The sequence below is a fragment of the Colias philodice genome, chromosome 6 (genome assembly GCF_061535455.1).
Source record: "Colias philodice isolate Cphi_HAF_F1 chromosome 6, ilColPhil1 Martin Lab GWU primary, whole genome shotgun sequence".
In the NCBI taxonomy this organism is placed as follows: domain Eukaryota; kingdom Metazoa; phylum Arthropoda; class Insecta; order Lepidoptera; family Pieridae; genus Colias; species Colias philodice.
The window spans coordinates 8,371,366-8,386,889 of record NC_143091.1 but is presented as its reverse complement, the minus strand read 5'-3'; the positions used below and the strand labels follow the sequence as shown (position 1 = coordinate 8,386,889).

The 15,524-nt window shown below is 34.3% G+C and overlaps 3 protein-coding genes across 4 annotated transcripts; 1 reads left to right on the top strand and 2 right to left on the bottom strand.

The window, feature by feature from the left end:
- Window positions 1-22: 22 nt before the first annotated feature.
- Window positions 23-230, bottom strand: LOC149487887 (uncharacterized). Its single transcript, XM_089696594.1, has one exon. It carries the CDS (start codon window positions 228-230, stop codon window positions 57-59), a length of 174 nt encoding a protein of 57 aa, XP_089552720.1. The 3' UTR covers window positions 23-56.
- Window positions 23-1,273, bottom strand: mRpL53 (mitochondrial ribosomal protein L53). Its single transcript, XM_089696593.1, has 3 exons — window positions 1,083-1,273; window positions 496-623; window positions 23-391 (listed from the first exon to the last, which is right to left on the bottom strand). The coding sequence occupies exons 1-3, from the start codon at window positions 1,226-1,228 to the stop codon at window positions 237-239; spliced, it is 429 nt and encodes a 142-aa protein (XP_089552719.1). The 5' UTR covers window positions 1,229-1,273; the 3' UTR covers window positions 23-236.
- A 2,473-nt stretch (window positions 1,274-3,746) lies between these two features.
- On the top strand, window positions 3,747-14,172 carry AGO1 (protein argonaute-1). 2 transcript variants are annotated; one of them, XM_089696575.1, is made up of 15 exons: window positions 3,747-3,910; window positions 4,089-4,426; window positions 4,502-4,702; window positions 4,784-5,027; window positions 5,428-5,650; window positions 5,890-6,135; window positions 6,409-6,574; window positions 6,847-6,971; window positions 7,377-7,561; window positions 7,811-7,977; window positions 8,696-8,844; window positions 10,815-10,992; window positions 11,372-11,563; window positions 12,438-12,607; window positions 12,935-14,172. In XM_089696575.1, exons 1-15 carry the CDS (start codon window positions 3,892-3,894, stop codon window positions 13,071-13,073), a joined length of 2,742 nt encoding a protein of 913 aa, XP_089552701.1. In that variant the 5' UTR covers window positions 3,747-3,891; the 3' UTR covers window positions 13,074-14,172. The 2 variants fall into 2 exon arrangements, with proteins under 2 accessions (XP_089552701.1, XP_089552700.1); XM_089696574.1 differs by having other exon boundaries at window positions 10,803-10,992.
- The last annotated feature ends 1,352 nt before the right edge of the window (window positions 14,173-15,524 follow it).

Here is a 15,524-nt window from a genome sequence, read left to right as displayed (position 1 = left end):
TGGAATAAAATAAAAACAAACATAAATCATATTAAATTTAATCTTTGATAACTATATTATTCTACAGGCTTAATTGTTATAAATCTAGACAGGATGAAGGCAACCAAAATTGTGGACATAACAAAAAAGACCACAAAAACATAGAAACTGTCTTCAGAGAAGACATCTGTAAATGCTGGTATTTGGTTGTACAGCTCCTCAACTACATGCAGGTTTCCCTTTCTGGTCATCGTAGATTACTTCTTTTTACCTTTCTTTTTCTCTAATTTGGTTTGCGTTACAACTTGTTCTGGGGGTGCTAAAGATGAGACGTGTTTGTTCAGCAGTTGAAGAATTTCCAAACAAGTTAAATTTCCACTTTTTAATGTTACACCTTTTATATTTGCTTTTTCTGAAATAAATTTGAAAAGTCATTATTAATATAGGAAGATTACTCTGAGGAAATATACTCAAATTTTATTTAAATTGAAGAATTTACAACTAATCATTTCATACCAGCTATGGATGGCAAGAGGTTTATGTCGACTGTTGGTTCAGATCTATCACAGATAACTTCAGTTTTTAACACACAGTTTGGGTTTGTCAGTAATATCTTAGGAGAGCTGATGTAATGTAGAAAATTTCTGAAAAGAAAAAAATAAATTTTGTCTTAAAACTTATAATATTTGCAACTGCAAATGCAATGATTACTCAATAACAGCTACATAATTTAAAAAGGTTATTTTTTATATGAATCATATTATTAAGAGAATAATGACATTTCATTTTATAAACCATGCATTGGTATAAATTTCAAATTAAAGAAATGACTAGATACAAAAAATATAAATGAATTTTGGTGTGTACATCTAACATTGCCAGTGGGATTACCTTTAAACTCTCAATTCACATATTATCTTATTCTGAAAAGACTACATTCATATTACATATTATAAGTTAGCTACAATATGGTAAAACAAACACATATAATGCACTAAATTCAACACATTGAAATTAAATAGCTAGTTAAAAATAGACACCATAATTGCAATGTTTATCTTTGTTTTAAGGGTTAGAATATAACCCAATAATATTATTGTTACCTTGTGTGTGTTACGTTTTCACCGAAGGGATCAAATTTAACAGTTATTCTCTTGGCTGCTTTGAGATTTACAGCCCGTAATTGCTTTCCTATCGCTGAAACTACACCCCCCGATCTCCTGAAAGTACCACTGTATGGGATAGACATTTTCAGGACTTTTCTGGTTCACAAATATCAAAATCGACTGACTTTGATTTCTGTCACATCGTACCATAGATTATGTAGTACTCTATACAGACTACTAATAAGTAGTGATACATACCAAGAAGCTTTATATCTAAACACTGGAGATATTGTCTAGGATTGACGACTGACGAGAAGTTCATTGACCCTAACTTATGTTTTTTACCCCTTTCACACCTAACTTGGTATTGCCACTGTTAATACGAAGTTTTCCCAAGGCTACTATTCTGTAATATTCTGTATAAAAGGTTAGATTTTGTACATGAGTTCGTTGATAAATTGCCAACAACATCATTTAGAAGCGTTGTTGGATGAGACAATTATTATTTATGCTAAATAAATTAAGTTTCTGAGCCAATCATTAAAAAGTCACACTCCCTGATAATGGGTAGTCACCATAATAAAATTATAGCAACTCCCGGTTTGTCAATATGGCATATGTGTCAAAAAAATTGCGTCGCATGTTGTTGCGTATTTAATAAATATTTTCCGAAAATAAAGAATGTATTGTATTGTGCAAAATTGCAGAAGTGTTTGGAAACCAAATTCTGGCCTATAATTTCACAGGCAAGTGTATATTTACGTTATTTACAATATTCCTCAATACTCATGCATTTACCTGTTTAGAATCATTTTAATGGCAAAAATCGTAAAATTTATCATCATTTTAGTAAGCAATCATGTTAAATAAGTTCTTTTCCTAATACTTTCGTCATTTTTCAACAAGTTTTCAATAAACAAATTTAACAAGTAAGGGGCTGTCCATTAATCACGTGAGGCTCGAAAGGGGGGGGAGGGGTCCGTAAAAAATCACGAAATATCATCAGGGGGAGGGGGGGTAAAGCCAAGTATCACGTGTACTTATTTTTTCGGCAAGCGCGCGATACTCAATCGAAAAGCGGCGTTACATGTATTTATCTTTAGTTAATAAGATGCTTATCCAGTTACTCGCGTTGAAGAAAGTCTTGCTAATCCGTGGTCCGAAAATATTGTACATTAAATAATGTTCATGTACTAGTACAAACAAACTTTTTCGCATTTCTTTCATTATTTTTATGTCAGTCAAAAACAAACTGCAACCTTTCCGTCTACCTCTGATCGTTTATTATAGTCTTTAATTTTCTATAATAAAATTAGATGATACTTATACCAGAATTTTTTATAAATAAAAAATAGATTCTTTGCAGGTACGAAAAAATACACGTGATATAGGGGAGAGGGGGGAGGGGTAGTCTTAAACCTCACCACGTATCACCAAGGGGGAGGAGGGGGGTAAAAATGCCAAAAAAAACATCACGTGATTAATGGATGGCCCCTAAGGTAACCATGATGACGGGTTTTTACGGATGGCGAAGAGAATAATATTATATTGTTATAACAATATTATGATGAACATTTAGAACACCATTTTAAAGATTTTTATACTAGTAATGAAACAACACACGACATCGGTATTGCACTCACATGTGGTTTTAAGTTTGTTCTTTTTTACATTGAAATTTATACTTTTTTTAACATAATATTTTTTTGTTTTACGTATTTCAGCTTTCCGAAAAAATGAAGTAAAAAGAAATATATGTGCCTATCAAGGGTAAAATTACTGAGGATTACGAGTGATACGACCCAGAAAAAAAAATACCTTTTAAAAAATAAACTTTGTAACGTTAGCTGAAATTTTTGCAAGGCTTCTATAAACAGTTTTTCTTTGATGTTTTTGGCTTGAAGTTGACCCGTCGAAGCAACGCGTTTAAAAAGAAGGTCTGAGTAACTTACAATTTGGTAAACAGCATCTGATGCAAAACACAACTTTCCTCTATTTACAAAGGATGTTAATGCTGTATATCGGTTAATTTCCAAGCTTTGTAGCCAAAAGTTATCAAGCGTTATTTAAAACTATCATTCTCTACCAATTAAAATTGTATGTACCTATAAAGGTGATAATTCTTGTAAGTTGACCAGTAATTATAATATAAATACTGTTAAAAATATAATTATGTCGTTATTATTTATAGACCATGATGTTTAGTTTTTTCTATTTCGAAAAATCCTGAATTTACAAACCAGCGTGGTCACCCCACAGAAAGAGACATAAAACATAACTGACGTCATTCAAGTTAATGTTCATACTGAAATCTCCAGTGTATTAGATATAAGCTTCTTGGATGTAGTTAAGCTTCTTGATACAGACTGATACATTATAAAAAGTTATTGAAGTGAAACTTCTTTATGCACGTTGAGAGTAAAATTTTAAGGCGACGATTTTCGTATCTTTCTAACTTTCCAAAGAATTTTCACTTCTGACACGTGTGCTCGGCACACAAGGTCCTTTTTTATATATTATCTTATTGTAATGAAAATTCAAAAATGTTTCTTGCCTAGTTCTTTAAAGTCGGCCATAGTCCGAGAGAAAAGCATAGAGAAGAAAATGAGACGTATTTATGGATTGACAATGGTTATGATATGTCAAAATAGCTATTAGCTATTCCAATCCATTAGATTAGACGTCAAATTCCAGCTTACTCGTAGTTCAAAGCCACATAATTTTAATGTATAGTTGAATTTTTTCAAACCTGTAACTTGTACAATATTTGTTTTATATATTTTAATTGATATAAACATATTACAAGATGTACCCCGTTGGCCAACGTAAGTATTCACCCATTATGTATTTACGACCACGAGTCAGAAAGCAGCTACATCCTTTGTTTGGTTGTCCTAAATAACGTTTTAGAAGTACTAATAAGTTAGAATTTATAAAGCGTATGGTAATATTGGTATGCGGAATTATTATTTACGAACGTTAATAAATTTTCATGTTTTTTAGCTCCAGCGGGGGAGACTAGTGCAGGGGCGGTGGGTGTTACGGGTGCTGCTAGCACGCCAGTTGGCACAACTGGTGCAGCACCAGGGGCTCCCAGCGCTGCGCCGACTACTGGTGCACCGCCCACCGGAGTTGCAGCGGGAGTTGGGGGATTATCTTTAGTATCGCCAGTTGCTGCTCCACCAGACATGCCTGATGTACTCACCTGCCCACGAAGACCTAATTTAGGTCATGAAGGCCGACCCATTATGCTACGTGCCAACCATTTTCAAATATCCATGCCAAGAGGATTTGTTCATCACTATGATGTGAATATACAACCAGATAAATGTCCTAGAAAGGTAAAGTACAAATCAAATGGGAAAATTTTTGTGTGATATCATACAAGATACTCATAAAGGTTAATTTTATTACAGGTAAATAGAGAAATTGTTGAAACTATGGTTCATTGTTATAATAAAATATTTGGTGCTTTGAAACCAGTGTTTGATGGTAGAAACAATCTGTACACCAGAGATCCGCTCCCCATTGGTAATGATAGAGTTGAATTGGAAGTAATTTTGCCTGGCGAAGGTAAAGATAGAGTGTTCAGAGTGACAATTAAATGGGTTGCACAGGTATGTGTTTTATTTATGATTGATAAGAATAATCATTTTATGTTTTTTTTTACAAAGTTTTAAACTATGTATCAATTTAAGGTGTCATTGTTTGCGTTGGAAGAAGCTTTGGAAGGGCGTACTAGACAGATTCCATATGATGCAATTCTAGCCTTGGATGTTGTAATGAGACATTTACCATCCATGATGTATACACCAGTTGGACGTTCATTCTTCTCATCTCCAGAAGGATATTACCACCCACTCGGGGGTGGTCGTGAAGTATGGTTTGGTTTCCATCAGTCTGTAAGACCAAGCCAATGGAAAATGATGTTGAATATTGATGGTAAATTTTGTGTATATTTAAAAACTATTGTCTCCATTTTTTTGCTAAAATATAACTTTATTGAGAGCATTTTCCATGTGCTATTTGTTTAAAATTCAGTTGATGATTTTTATCTTATTAGAATAAAAGCAGAAACCGAACACTTATTATTAATATCATAATTTTCCTGTGATATCAGACTTAATCATTTTGGATGTCGTACACATTTAGGGAAAAAGTAGTTAACATGTTATTTACTTCTGAGATTATTAACAGATGCAAAATTTGTATCCCATAAGGTAAAAGTTGTTAATTAATTAAGCCTCATTAACTTCACATTGATATCTTATTAATTGATGCAAATGTGTATTATTAGAGTTGTTTTTCAATGCCGTATTTTATTTTTATTTCCTATTTTTAGTATCGGCAACTGCATTTTACAAAGCTCAACCAGTTATAGAATTTATGTGCGAAGTATTGGACATTCGGGACATTAATGATCAAAGGAAGCCATTGACGGATTCACAGAGAGTTAAATTCACAAAGGAAATCAAAGGCCTAAAGATTGAAATTACTCACTGCGGTACAATGAAAAGAAAATATAGAGTATGTAATGTAACTAGAAGGCCGGCTCAGATGCAATCGTAAGTTTTGTTTTAAATTGTGTATGCTACAAAGGAAAAAAAAGTTTCAAAAAAGATATATTAAAGTGTTTTGTTTTGTTGAAAAAACTAAAACCTTATTAGGTTTTTATTATGTTTAATATTCAGTGTTATACTTTGCAGTAAATTATCCATTCTCAGTTAAAAAAATTCCGATCAATAAATGTTATCCTTAATTTTTAACTCTCACATAAATATTTAAATTAATTATTAAATTACAGATTTCCTCTACAATTGGAGAATGGTCAAACGGTTGAGTGTACTGTAGCTAAATATTTCCTAGACAAATACAAAATGAAACTGAGATACCCACATTTGCCCTGTTTGCAAGTAGGTCAAGAACATAAGCACACATACTTGCCTCTAGAAGTGTGTAATATTGTACCAGGACAGAGGTGTATCAAGAAACTAACGGACATGCAAACTTCTACTATGATTAAGGCTACGGCAAGATCTGCACCAGACAGGTAAGTGTTTTTTTAACATTTGCTATTTATTTTAATTTTAATTTTCATACAACAAACTATGAATATAAGTATGTTTTCGAAAATTCCCTGGAGTAATGATTTGTAAATTATATTTTTTTCCAATTTGAAAAAATAATTCTAGATTTTATCTTTTATATTTGCCAAGTTGAATAATGAACAATCTTGAATCATGTTTGAAAAATCTCTATTCCTACAGGCTTATTATCTTATTTCTGTTTAACTAAATAGTATCCCTATTATTTAATAAAACAGGGAGCGCGAAATCAACAACTTAGTTCGTCGCGCCAACTTCAATACGGACTTGTATGTAAAAGAGTTTGGTCTCACAATATCTAACAACATGATGGAAGTCCGCGGTCGAGTGTTACCGCCGCCGAAACTGCAGTATGGCGGCCGAGTCTCCTCACTGGGAGGACAAGTAATACGTTTCATTCTTTTTATTTTGAATACATGATAAAAAACGTTAAAAAAATTAAAAAAATGTTTTTTTTGTTACCATTTCTTATTAGTTTCCAATAGATCTTTTAATTTTTATTCAATATTTGCTCAATTTCATTGAATTAACAAAAGATGGGCTAGTTTTTAACAATAAAAAAAAACAGTAACTATTTTTTTTACAATTATAATTCAATACAGTTAAAAAAAATATTGTGTCAAAGAATAGTTGCATTATGGTGTTTACTTTCGCAGCAAGCTTTACCCAACCAAGGTGTATGGGACATGCGCGGTAAGCAATTCTTCATGGGCGTTGAAATACGAGTGTGGGCCATCGCTTGTTTCGCACCGCAAAGGACAGTACGAGAGGATGCACTTAAGTAAGCAAAATAATACATTTTTTATGACATTAGAAATGCTTATTGATGAAAACAACAAGTAAACATTATATTTTTATGTCTCTGGTTACATACAAAAAAATTGAACAAATTAAACTTATAAATGAAATTATTGTATAGATGTTGGTGTGAGTGTGTGTAAAAATATAATTCCAATAAGACGTTTTTAAGTGGTTGAAAGTCACATTCAAAGATTATTTATATTCATACATATCAATCTAATAAAAGGTGTTAAAATAAATTACTACTTTAAAATGATTTTAATAATGGAAACCAGTTCAACAGGTGATACCAAAAAAATACGAATATCATTAAAAAAATAGTAACAGTGTCACTTAACAATAGCTAAGATAGAAAACATTTGTATATTTTATTATTTTTTTATAGAAACTTTACCCAGCAGCTTCAAAGGATATCAAATGACGCAGGAATGCCTATAATAGGCCAGCCTTGCTTCTGCAAGTATGCAACGGGTCCTGACCAAGTTGAGCCTATGTTCAAATATTTGAAGTCCACTTTTGTACAACTACAACTTGTTGTTGTCGTATTGCCTGGCAAGACACCTGTTTATGGTAATTAGTCATTTAATTAATAATTAGTTATAGTGTATAGTGATTTCTGTGTCGGATTTTTTGTAAATATCTTTATTGAGGAGCAAAAAAGAATAATTTTGAACACTGATACCGTTTGATAGTATCTTTTTCAAAAAAAAAAAGTATATTATAATCAAAAAAATCTAAAGTACATTTTATTATGTCACTTCACTTTTTATAGTTTTCAATAATTTGTAGCTTAATCAATTCTTGTTTATTTTAATTTAGCTGAAGTGAAGCGAGTAGGCGACACAGTACTTGGCATGGCAACACAGTGTGTACAAGCGAAAAATGTGAACAAGACTTCGCCACAGACCCTGAGCAATTTGTGCCTGAAGATCAATGTCAAACTTGGTGGTATCAACTCTATCCTTGTACCTTCAATACGTCCTAAAGTAAGTATGACTAAAGCATAAATGAATTTAAATAGTGTTCAGTGGTGTTTTCAGGGATTTTATATGTTTAAATTGTGAAAATTAAATTGATAAGAAAAAAAAATTACAGACAGACAATTTTAAATCTATCTGGAATATTATAAGCATTGAATACATAATATGATGATTGATGCATTATTGCTCTTAAATCGTTTACAATCAGTGTCAACATAAAAAAAAAATCCTGAGGCGTCACATATGGGACACCTGATTGGAACGAAGTTCTTTTTGTTTTGAAATAAGTATTACAGGGGGTATAAGTAATTATATTAGTTTAGGAATTAAATGATAAATGAAAGAAGTGAAGGAATGCTAATAGACTTTGAAAAAAGTGTCGGGAGGATTTTTCGTGACGCTCGCCAAGCCTTAAGTCAGCGTACCGCGCGATAAGGAACTTCGTTCCAAAACATTAAACAAACATTAACTAATTTTATTAGCTGTTCAACCTAAGTTGCGTATTATCTTAGGCCTCTTACACATTATGCCGTAGCCCGTAGCGGCAGCGGCACCGTCGCCGCCGCGGCGTCGCTGCGATAGTGCCTGATTTATATATGGAGCCTTACATACGACGCCGCGGCGGCGACGGCGAGTCTTTATGCCGCGGGGGCCAAAATCGCTGCCGCCGCGATGTCGTGTGTAAAGGCCCTTACTGCACGTCAAAAAAAATATTTATTTTTAGGTATTCAACGAGCCGGTGATATTCCTCGGCGTGGACGTGACGCACCCCCCCGCGGGGGACAACAAGAAGCCGTCCATAGCCGCCGTGGTGGGCTCTATGGACGCGCACCCCTCGCGGTACGCGGCCACAGTGCGAGTGCAGCAACACAGGTGGGTACTATGCTCTATGGTACTGGTATGGATTTTACGATAGGGCCATTTGAATAGATTATAAATAAAACTAGGCAAATTAATTGCCTAAGAGCGCCTTCACATTTGGGCGACTTAGCAGCGCGGCAGCAGTGCGGTAGCTGCGCGACTGTGGAGATGTCAAGATTTCATAAATTTTATAATTAAATTGTAATATTGACATGATGGTCTTCTCTATTGATACTGCTTTTCGGATCGGTGGTAAATGTATATGTTATGATGAATCAAAAGTGCTTCTAGAAGAAGTCTAATTGAATAAATAAATGTTTAAATTTTAGAAAAGTATAAACAAAAGCGCGGCTCATGCGCGGTTCCGGCGCGGCTACTGCGTTCTGTCTAATCAGCGATGAGCCAGTGTTGCAACCGCACGTCAATATAATAGTACTGCAAAATGAGCGAGTTCTATACTGAACGATTTATTTTGGAAATTCATTCATGAGCGTTGCTTGGAGACTCATGATGAGACAATTGTCAATAACCTTTAAAAAAAGCTTCAAAGAATTATGTGCATTGTTTATTCCTACTTTTTTTTGTTGAAATGTTTCCCCGTCGGTATCCATCTTTGAAATGAAGTGCGTCACATTTCAAAATTGCAGCGCGGCTGCCGCGCTACTAACGCCGCGCCGTAATGTGAAGGCCCTCTAATATTACGTAAAAATCGAAAAAGATGGAAACAATTCGTAACGCTATTTTATATTTTTGTAATGACATGAGCTAGGTTCTTCTAGCTTAAAATAACTTGGAAGTACACTGGTAAGTTTTACTCAGGCATGACATTCTAAGTTTGGCGTCAATTGTTATCGTAGTGGTGTAATTTCTATTTGTTAAATATTGTAAAGTAAAATTATTGCATGTTATTTCTATCTGATATATCGCAAAATATAGTAAAATTTATAATAATGTAGTCCCGTCTTACATTACAAACAACTTTTTGTAAGAATTTTTGCGTATCTCGTAACTACTGTAGTAGTAAATCAGTGATATTAATTTCCCATTGCTTAGATTAGAATATATCTTTTTATGATATAGAAAGATTTATAAATTATTAAGTTTGTTTATTTTATTTAATTTAATATTTACGTCACTTCACCGAAATACTATGTTGATATGATAAGAAGGATTGGAGATTATCTGGAAAATAGTAATCACATTTTCTTAGAAAATACTTTATGCTTTACTTGTAAATAAATGATTCACATATGTACACACACACATAAATACACATGTGAATCATTGATATACTGGTATAGAAGATAAAAGTCAATAAAAGTAAGTAGTAAAGTTTTAGAATGTGCTGATAATAATATGTTACTTAGAAAGTGATTTTGCGCATGCTGGATTTTTGTCATTTTCATGTGTTAAAGTGCTCATGTTTGAAAATTTTGAAGTACAGAACTTTTAAACTACTATTTTTCAAACAATTTGTTTCTTCAGTATTCTAATATATTTATAATACATATAATAATTTAACTTACAAAGTTACAAACATTGGTCGCTATTGACTTTTAAGGATTAAATTACTGAGCCGATATTAAATAGAGAGAATGAGCAGATTTACATATTAGTAATATGTATAATTTTTTTTTAGTTAGAAAAGCTTGTTAGCTGGAGTTTTTTTTTGATGTTCCTATTTTCAGCATTTGAAGGAGAAACTTTAAATCGAACTCACGATCATTCAATTATCATCACCTTGAAATGTATAAATTAAACTATCATTATAAGATCCCAATATTCCCCAAGTCTTGAATTCAATGAATGAAATGAAAATCGGCCTAATTAAATTTTAAATAAAATAAATACAGACGCCATTAAACTTTTTATAATGTCTACGGCTCTCCCAGCCGAGTCCCAAGTCCCTCCCGTAAAAACAAAAATTGTGGTGTTCTATGGCAGCAACGGGTAACCATCGATTAATATAGTGAAAATGACAGGCAGGAGATAGTCCATGAGTTAAGCAGCATGGTGCAGGAATTGTTGCTGATGTTCTACAAGAGCACGGGCGGGTTCAAGCCGCACCGTATCATCATGTATCGTGACGGAATATCTGAGGGACAGTTCATACATGTGCTGCAACATGAGCTGACGGCCGTGAGGGAAGCTTGTATCAAGGTATGTTTGCACTATTGGACTATAATTTGGATACAAAAATAATAGTATTTGCTATTGAAATCTTGTAATTTCTCCGGTAGGCAAGTTTACCTATTTCCAATAATAGACGTTACTGGTGTAAATTTTAATCTATATTCCAATTAAAACAAATATAAAACTAATTAGATTTTATTGAAGATGATAAAATCATCCAATCCAGCCAAATCTGCAGTAAAATTAACATCAAGTGAAATCTATCAAAATGTTTATACGTATCTTTTATATATTGTATATTTATTATTTAAACAATCTTATTAATTGTATATTTATAATTTAACCAGCATTAAATTCGAAGATTTATAATACTAATATGAATTTGCATTAATCGTAAAATCCACAGCTTGAAGCGGAGTACAAGCCGGGTATCACGTTCATAGTGGTGCAGAAGCGTCACCACACGCGGCTGTTCTGCGCGGACAAGCGCGAGCAGTCGGGTAAATCCGGGAACATACCTGCCGGTACTACAGTGGACCTGGGTATCACGCACCCGACCGAGTTCGACTTCTATTTGTGCAGTCACCAGGGTATACAGGTAAGATCCGGCTCGAAGGATCATTTTTAATCTATGGTAATGTTATCTAAAATGTGTAAATGAATGAGAAAAAATGTGTTTTATAAAGCAGTGTGGTAAAAATTGCCTTACAAATTAATAATTTTAGAGACCATCCCAGTAAAAATGTTCCATTTGTAATATGAAATTGAAACGATTAAGAAACTAAAGAATTATTAACAGATTTTAAAAATTATTCACTATAATATTTAACCCGACGTTTCGGACACTACAGCAAGCGTGGTCATGGGAAAACTAAAATGTTCCATCTTGTCGCTTATACAAAAAATGTTGTTTGTGGCCTACCCTCTTTATTCATCGTCAGCCCATATACGTTCCCACTTCTGGGACAAAGGCCTATTTACCTACGTTATAATAATCAAGTTTTCACTTCTGCCGGCACTCCCGGAGTGCAACCCGTCTCTTTTTTGTTTTTAGTTTAGACAGTGCGCGCACGAGCAACTTTGTCTCCGCAACTATTTTGTCTCTCCCATCAATTTGTATGGGGAGTTGCGTCGCTACGTGCGCGCACTTTCATACTAGCCCATAGGTGGGAGAGACAAAATAGTTGCGGAGACAAAATAGTTGCGGAGATAAAGTTGCTCGTGCGCGCTCTGTCTAAACTAAAAACAAAAAAGAGACGGGTTGCACTCCGGGAGTGCCGGCAGAAGTGAAAACTTGATTATTATAACGTTCAGCATGTTTGATATTTTGGAATGGTATCCGTCTTACGCATGGAATATAAGGGCTAAAAAAAATCCGTCTTACGCTTTTTCGATCAGGCCACGTGTCCTGACGCGAGTTTAAGATTTTATACCCAACGCCGCTAAAGAAATTTTCACTTCAAAATATCCAGGGCACATCCCGACCATCCCACTACCACGTGCTGTGGGACGACAACCACTTCGGGTCGGACGAGCTGCAGTGCCTCACGTACCAGCTGTGCCACACGTACGTGCGCTGCACGCGCTCCGTGTCCATACCCGCGCCGGCATACTACGCGCACCTTGTTGCTTTCCGAGCCAGGTACGAGTTGGCTAGGATTTATCCTAATACATATGTTAATCGCGAAAGTTTGTAAGAATGTGTGTTGATTAGGATGTTTGTTACTCACACTTGATGCTGCGATCATAAAATCATCTGATCGTTTTGTACGAATTTTGGTTGGCTTACGAAGTTTGGTTAAAAAATGCCAAAAACTTTTTATCCTGCAGGTATGTAAGTAGAGTGAAGCCGTGGGATCAAATTTGTTGTAAATAGATGAATAATGCTTTTACAACTATATGTTCGTTAGACAAAATATATGTAGCATTTCTAATTAAATAATTACAAAATGTTTGTGCTCGTGCGCAGGTACCACCTGGTGGAGAAGGAGCACGACTCGGGCGAGGGCAGCCACCAGTCGGCGTGCAGCGAGGACCGCACGCCGGGCGCCATGGCGCGCGCCATCACCGTGCACGCCGTCACCAAGAAGGTCATGTACTTCGCCTAACACGCGTTGCCATGGTTACGGCTCCCACGCGTCGCCATGGCAACGACGTCGCCAAGGAGCCGTACGCTTCGCCCGCACGCGTCGCTCCGGCGACGACTCCCGCGCTCACTTGATACACGATTGTCTATGGGCGGTCTTTGGCATTTATTCACGCTTAACGCCCGCAATCGTACGACCGCCCGGTCTTGAATTTGTAGCAATATTAATTTGGTTATGTGACGGACTTTTTATTTTTCGTCGAGTGCAATTCGCGCTTAATGTCAATGTTCGTAAAATCAAGTATTAAGATACGATGATCAGACGCTTCGCTGTTAATATTAGTGCTGCGCTTTTGACTCATTTATTATATAAATTTGTATTTTTGTTTGAGTCATTGAGATTCGACATATTGAGATATGGCACAGCTAAATATAACTGGATAAATAAAAACTAAACTTCTAACGGTTATTTCTAAAGGTTAATTTTTCAGCTATTCCTCAAAAGTTAAAATATTTTCATTAATCCTGCTCTAATATCTCCTTGTAACTTAAGAAGGTAGCTCTTCAATGATGGTTGCTATCGAAGGCAATGTAAATAAAATCTCTCGATATATAACAGAAGAGTCTTTTACTAATTAAGGTATTATGATTTTTTTAAATCTACAAAATCGTAAGTGTCGACATTAAAATACAATTGACAATTACGATTAAACAAATACTTTATTGTATGATACATTTGTTGTGAGAACGAGCCTTAAGGGTGAAATCCGTTCATTCCTAATTAAGAAAAAAATTAAATAAGCAAATAAACTAATATTCTTAAAAATAATCGATATAAATATTCTGATTTCATTGATTTATTTTACCAGTTAATAATTTGTCCTTAAATATTAAACAAATAAAAAATCTTCGAACAGAAATGCAAAATGCATTTCATTATAGACTGGACTGGATATTTACTGGACGTCTTAAACATTGTATTAAGAGCAAGCAAAAGAGCCGTTTTTCCATACAAACGTAGTCCCCTTTTTCCTCCCTGGATTGTGCCACTAGAGCAATATATTTTTTACTATTAATCTATGGTAACTTTAGCCATGTTCCTACGTTTTCCTTTTTGTCATACAGTAGAACTCCAATTATCCGAACTCCGACTATCCGAATCGCCGATTATCCGAATCGCCGATTATCCGAATCACAAAAAATTGTCCAAATAAAGTCTAAGTGCGCTATTATTCTTCCCCCCGCGAGTGTGACCACTTGCAACTGCTCACCGTCAAGCGAATGCGTGAGCTGGCTGCCCGAAAACGGTTGAAGACCGCAAAACAGCTTACATTGACGGAGATGTTTAAAAAAACAATGATTTTTATTTCTAAACTTGTAGTTACATAAGTACATTTTATTTATATTTAAAACATGTGAAAATTTCATGTTTCTTTCATTTAATTCAATAAAAACATAGTGCAATATCAAAACGTAGCTTTTATTCTCTCCAATGGCAATTTTTTTTTTAATCCGATTATCCGAATATTTGGATATATAATTCGGATAATTGGAGTTCTACTGTATATTAATTCTTAAGGTGATTCCTACGATCTGTTCCCAGCCAATGTCCCGCTAGATGGCGCTGAATTCTACATTTCTAGTTTATTTGAGTTTTTGCGTAATTGGAAAAGATTAAGGTCGTAGGAATAGTCATGGCGGTTACTGAATATTATATTTTATTGAAATATGTCATATCATTGCCTTAAAATCCACCCAATTTGGTAAAAAAATGCATTATAACATCTGTCATTGCATACAGGGTCGTTTACACACACAGACGTATACAAAAATGATAAAGATTTAACTCTAGATGGCGTGAATGTAAAGCGCGTCACACACGGTGAAGATACTACCTATAATATTTTATCTAATCTAGTAATATTTTATATTACAGTATCTTAAGGTATCCGGTATCAGCGTTCTGACCATCATTTTTCTTTTTTCGCTGTAGAACCGCCATCCTGTTACAAATGACCCACAAAGGAGAATGACCACGGGTGGTATTGGTAAAATTTTAGTTGTGCCACGTATTCGTTATAATATTGTTAATTCCTATTTGTATTTATAATGATCATATGTATCAATATTAAGTCTTAATTAAACCGGATAAATTGAAATAATAGTAAAAGTAAAAGTTTTTCTTTTGAAACATGTATGACTACGTATGGAATCGGTAAAATACTAGTTGTGTCGTGTTCGTGATATTGTTAATTCCTATTTGTATTTATAATGATCATATTTATCACTATTAAGTTGTAATTATACCGAATAAATAGAAATAAAAGTAAAAGTTTTGTTTTGACACATACCTATATCTATCTCTCTTGCAAACGTCATATGTCATAGTTTCTATTTGAAATGTCAAATGAATGTGTTCGACGCATTGTTCGATGTTATTTTGAAATAATGTTTAAATTACGATTTACTTTTC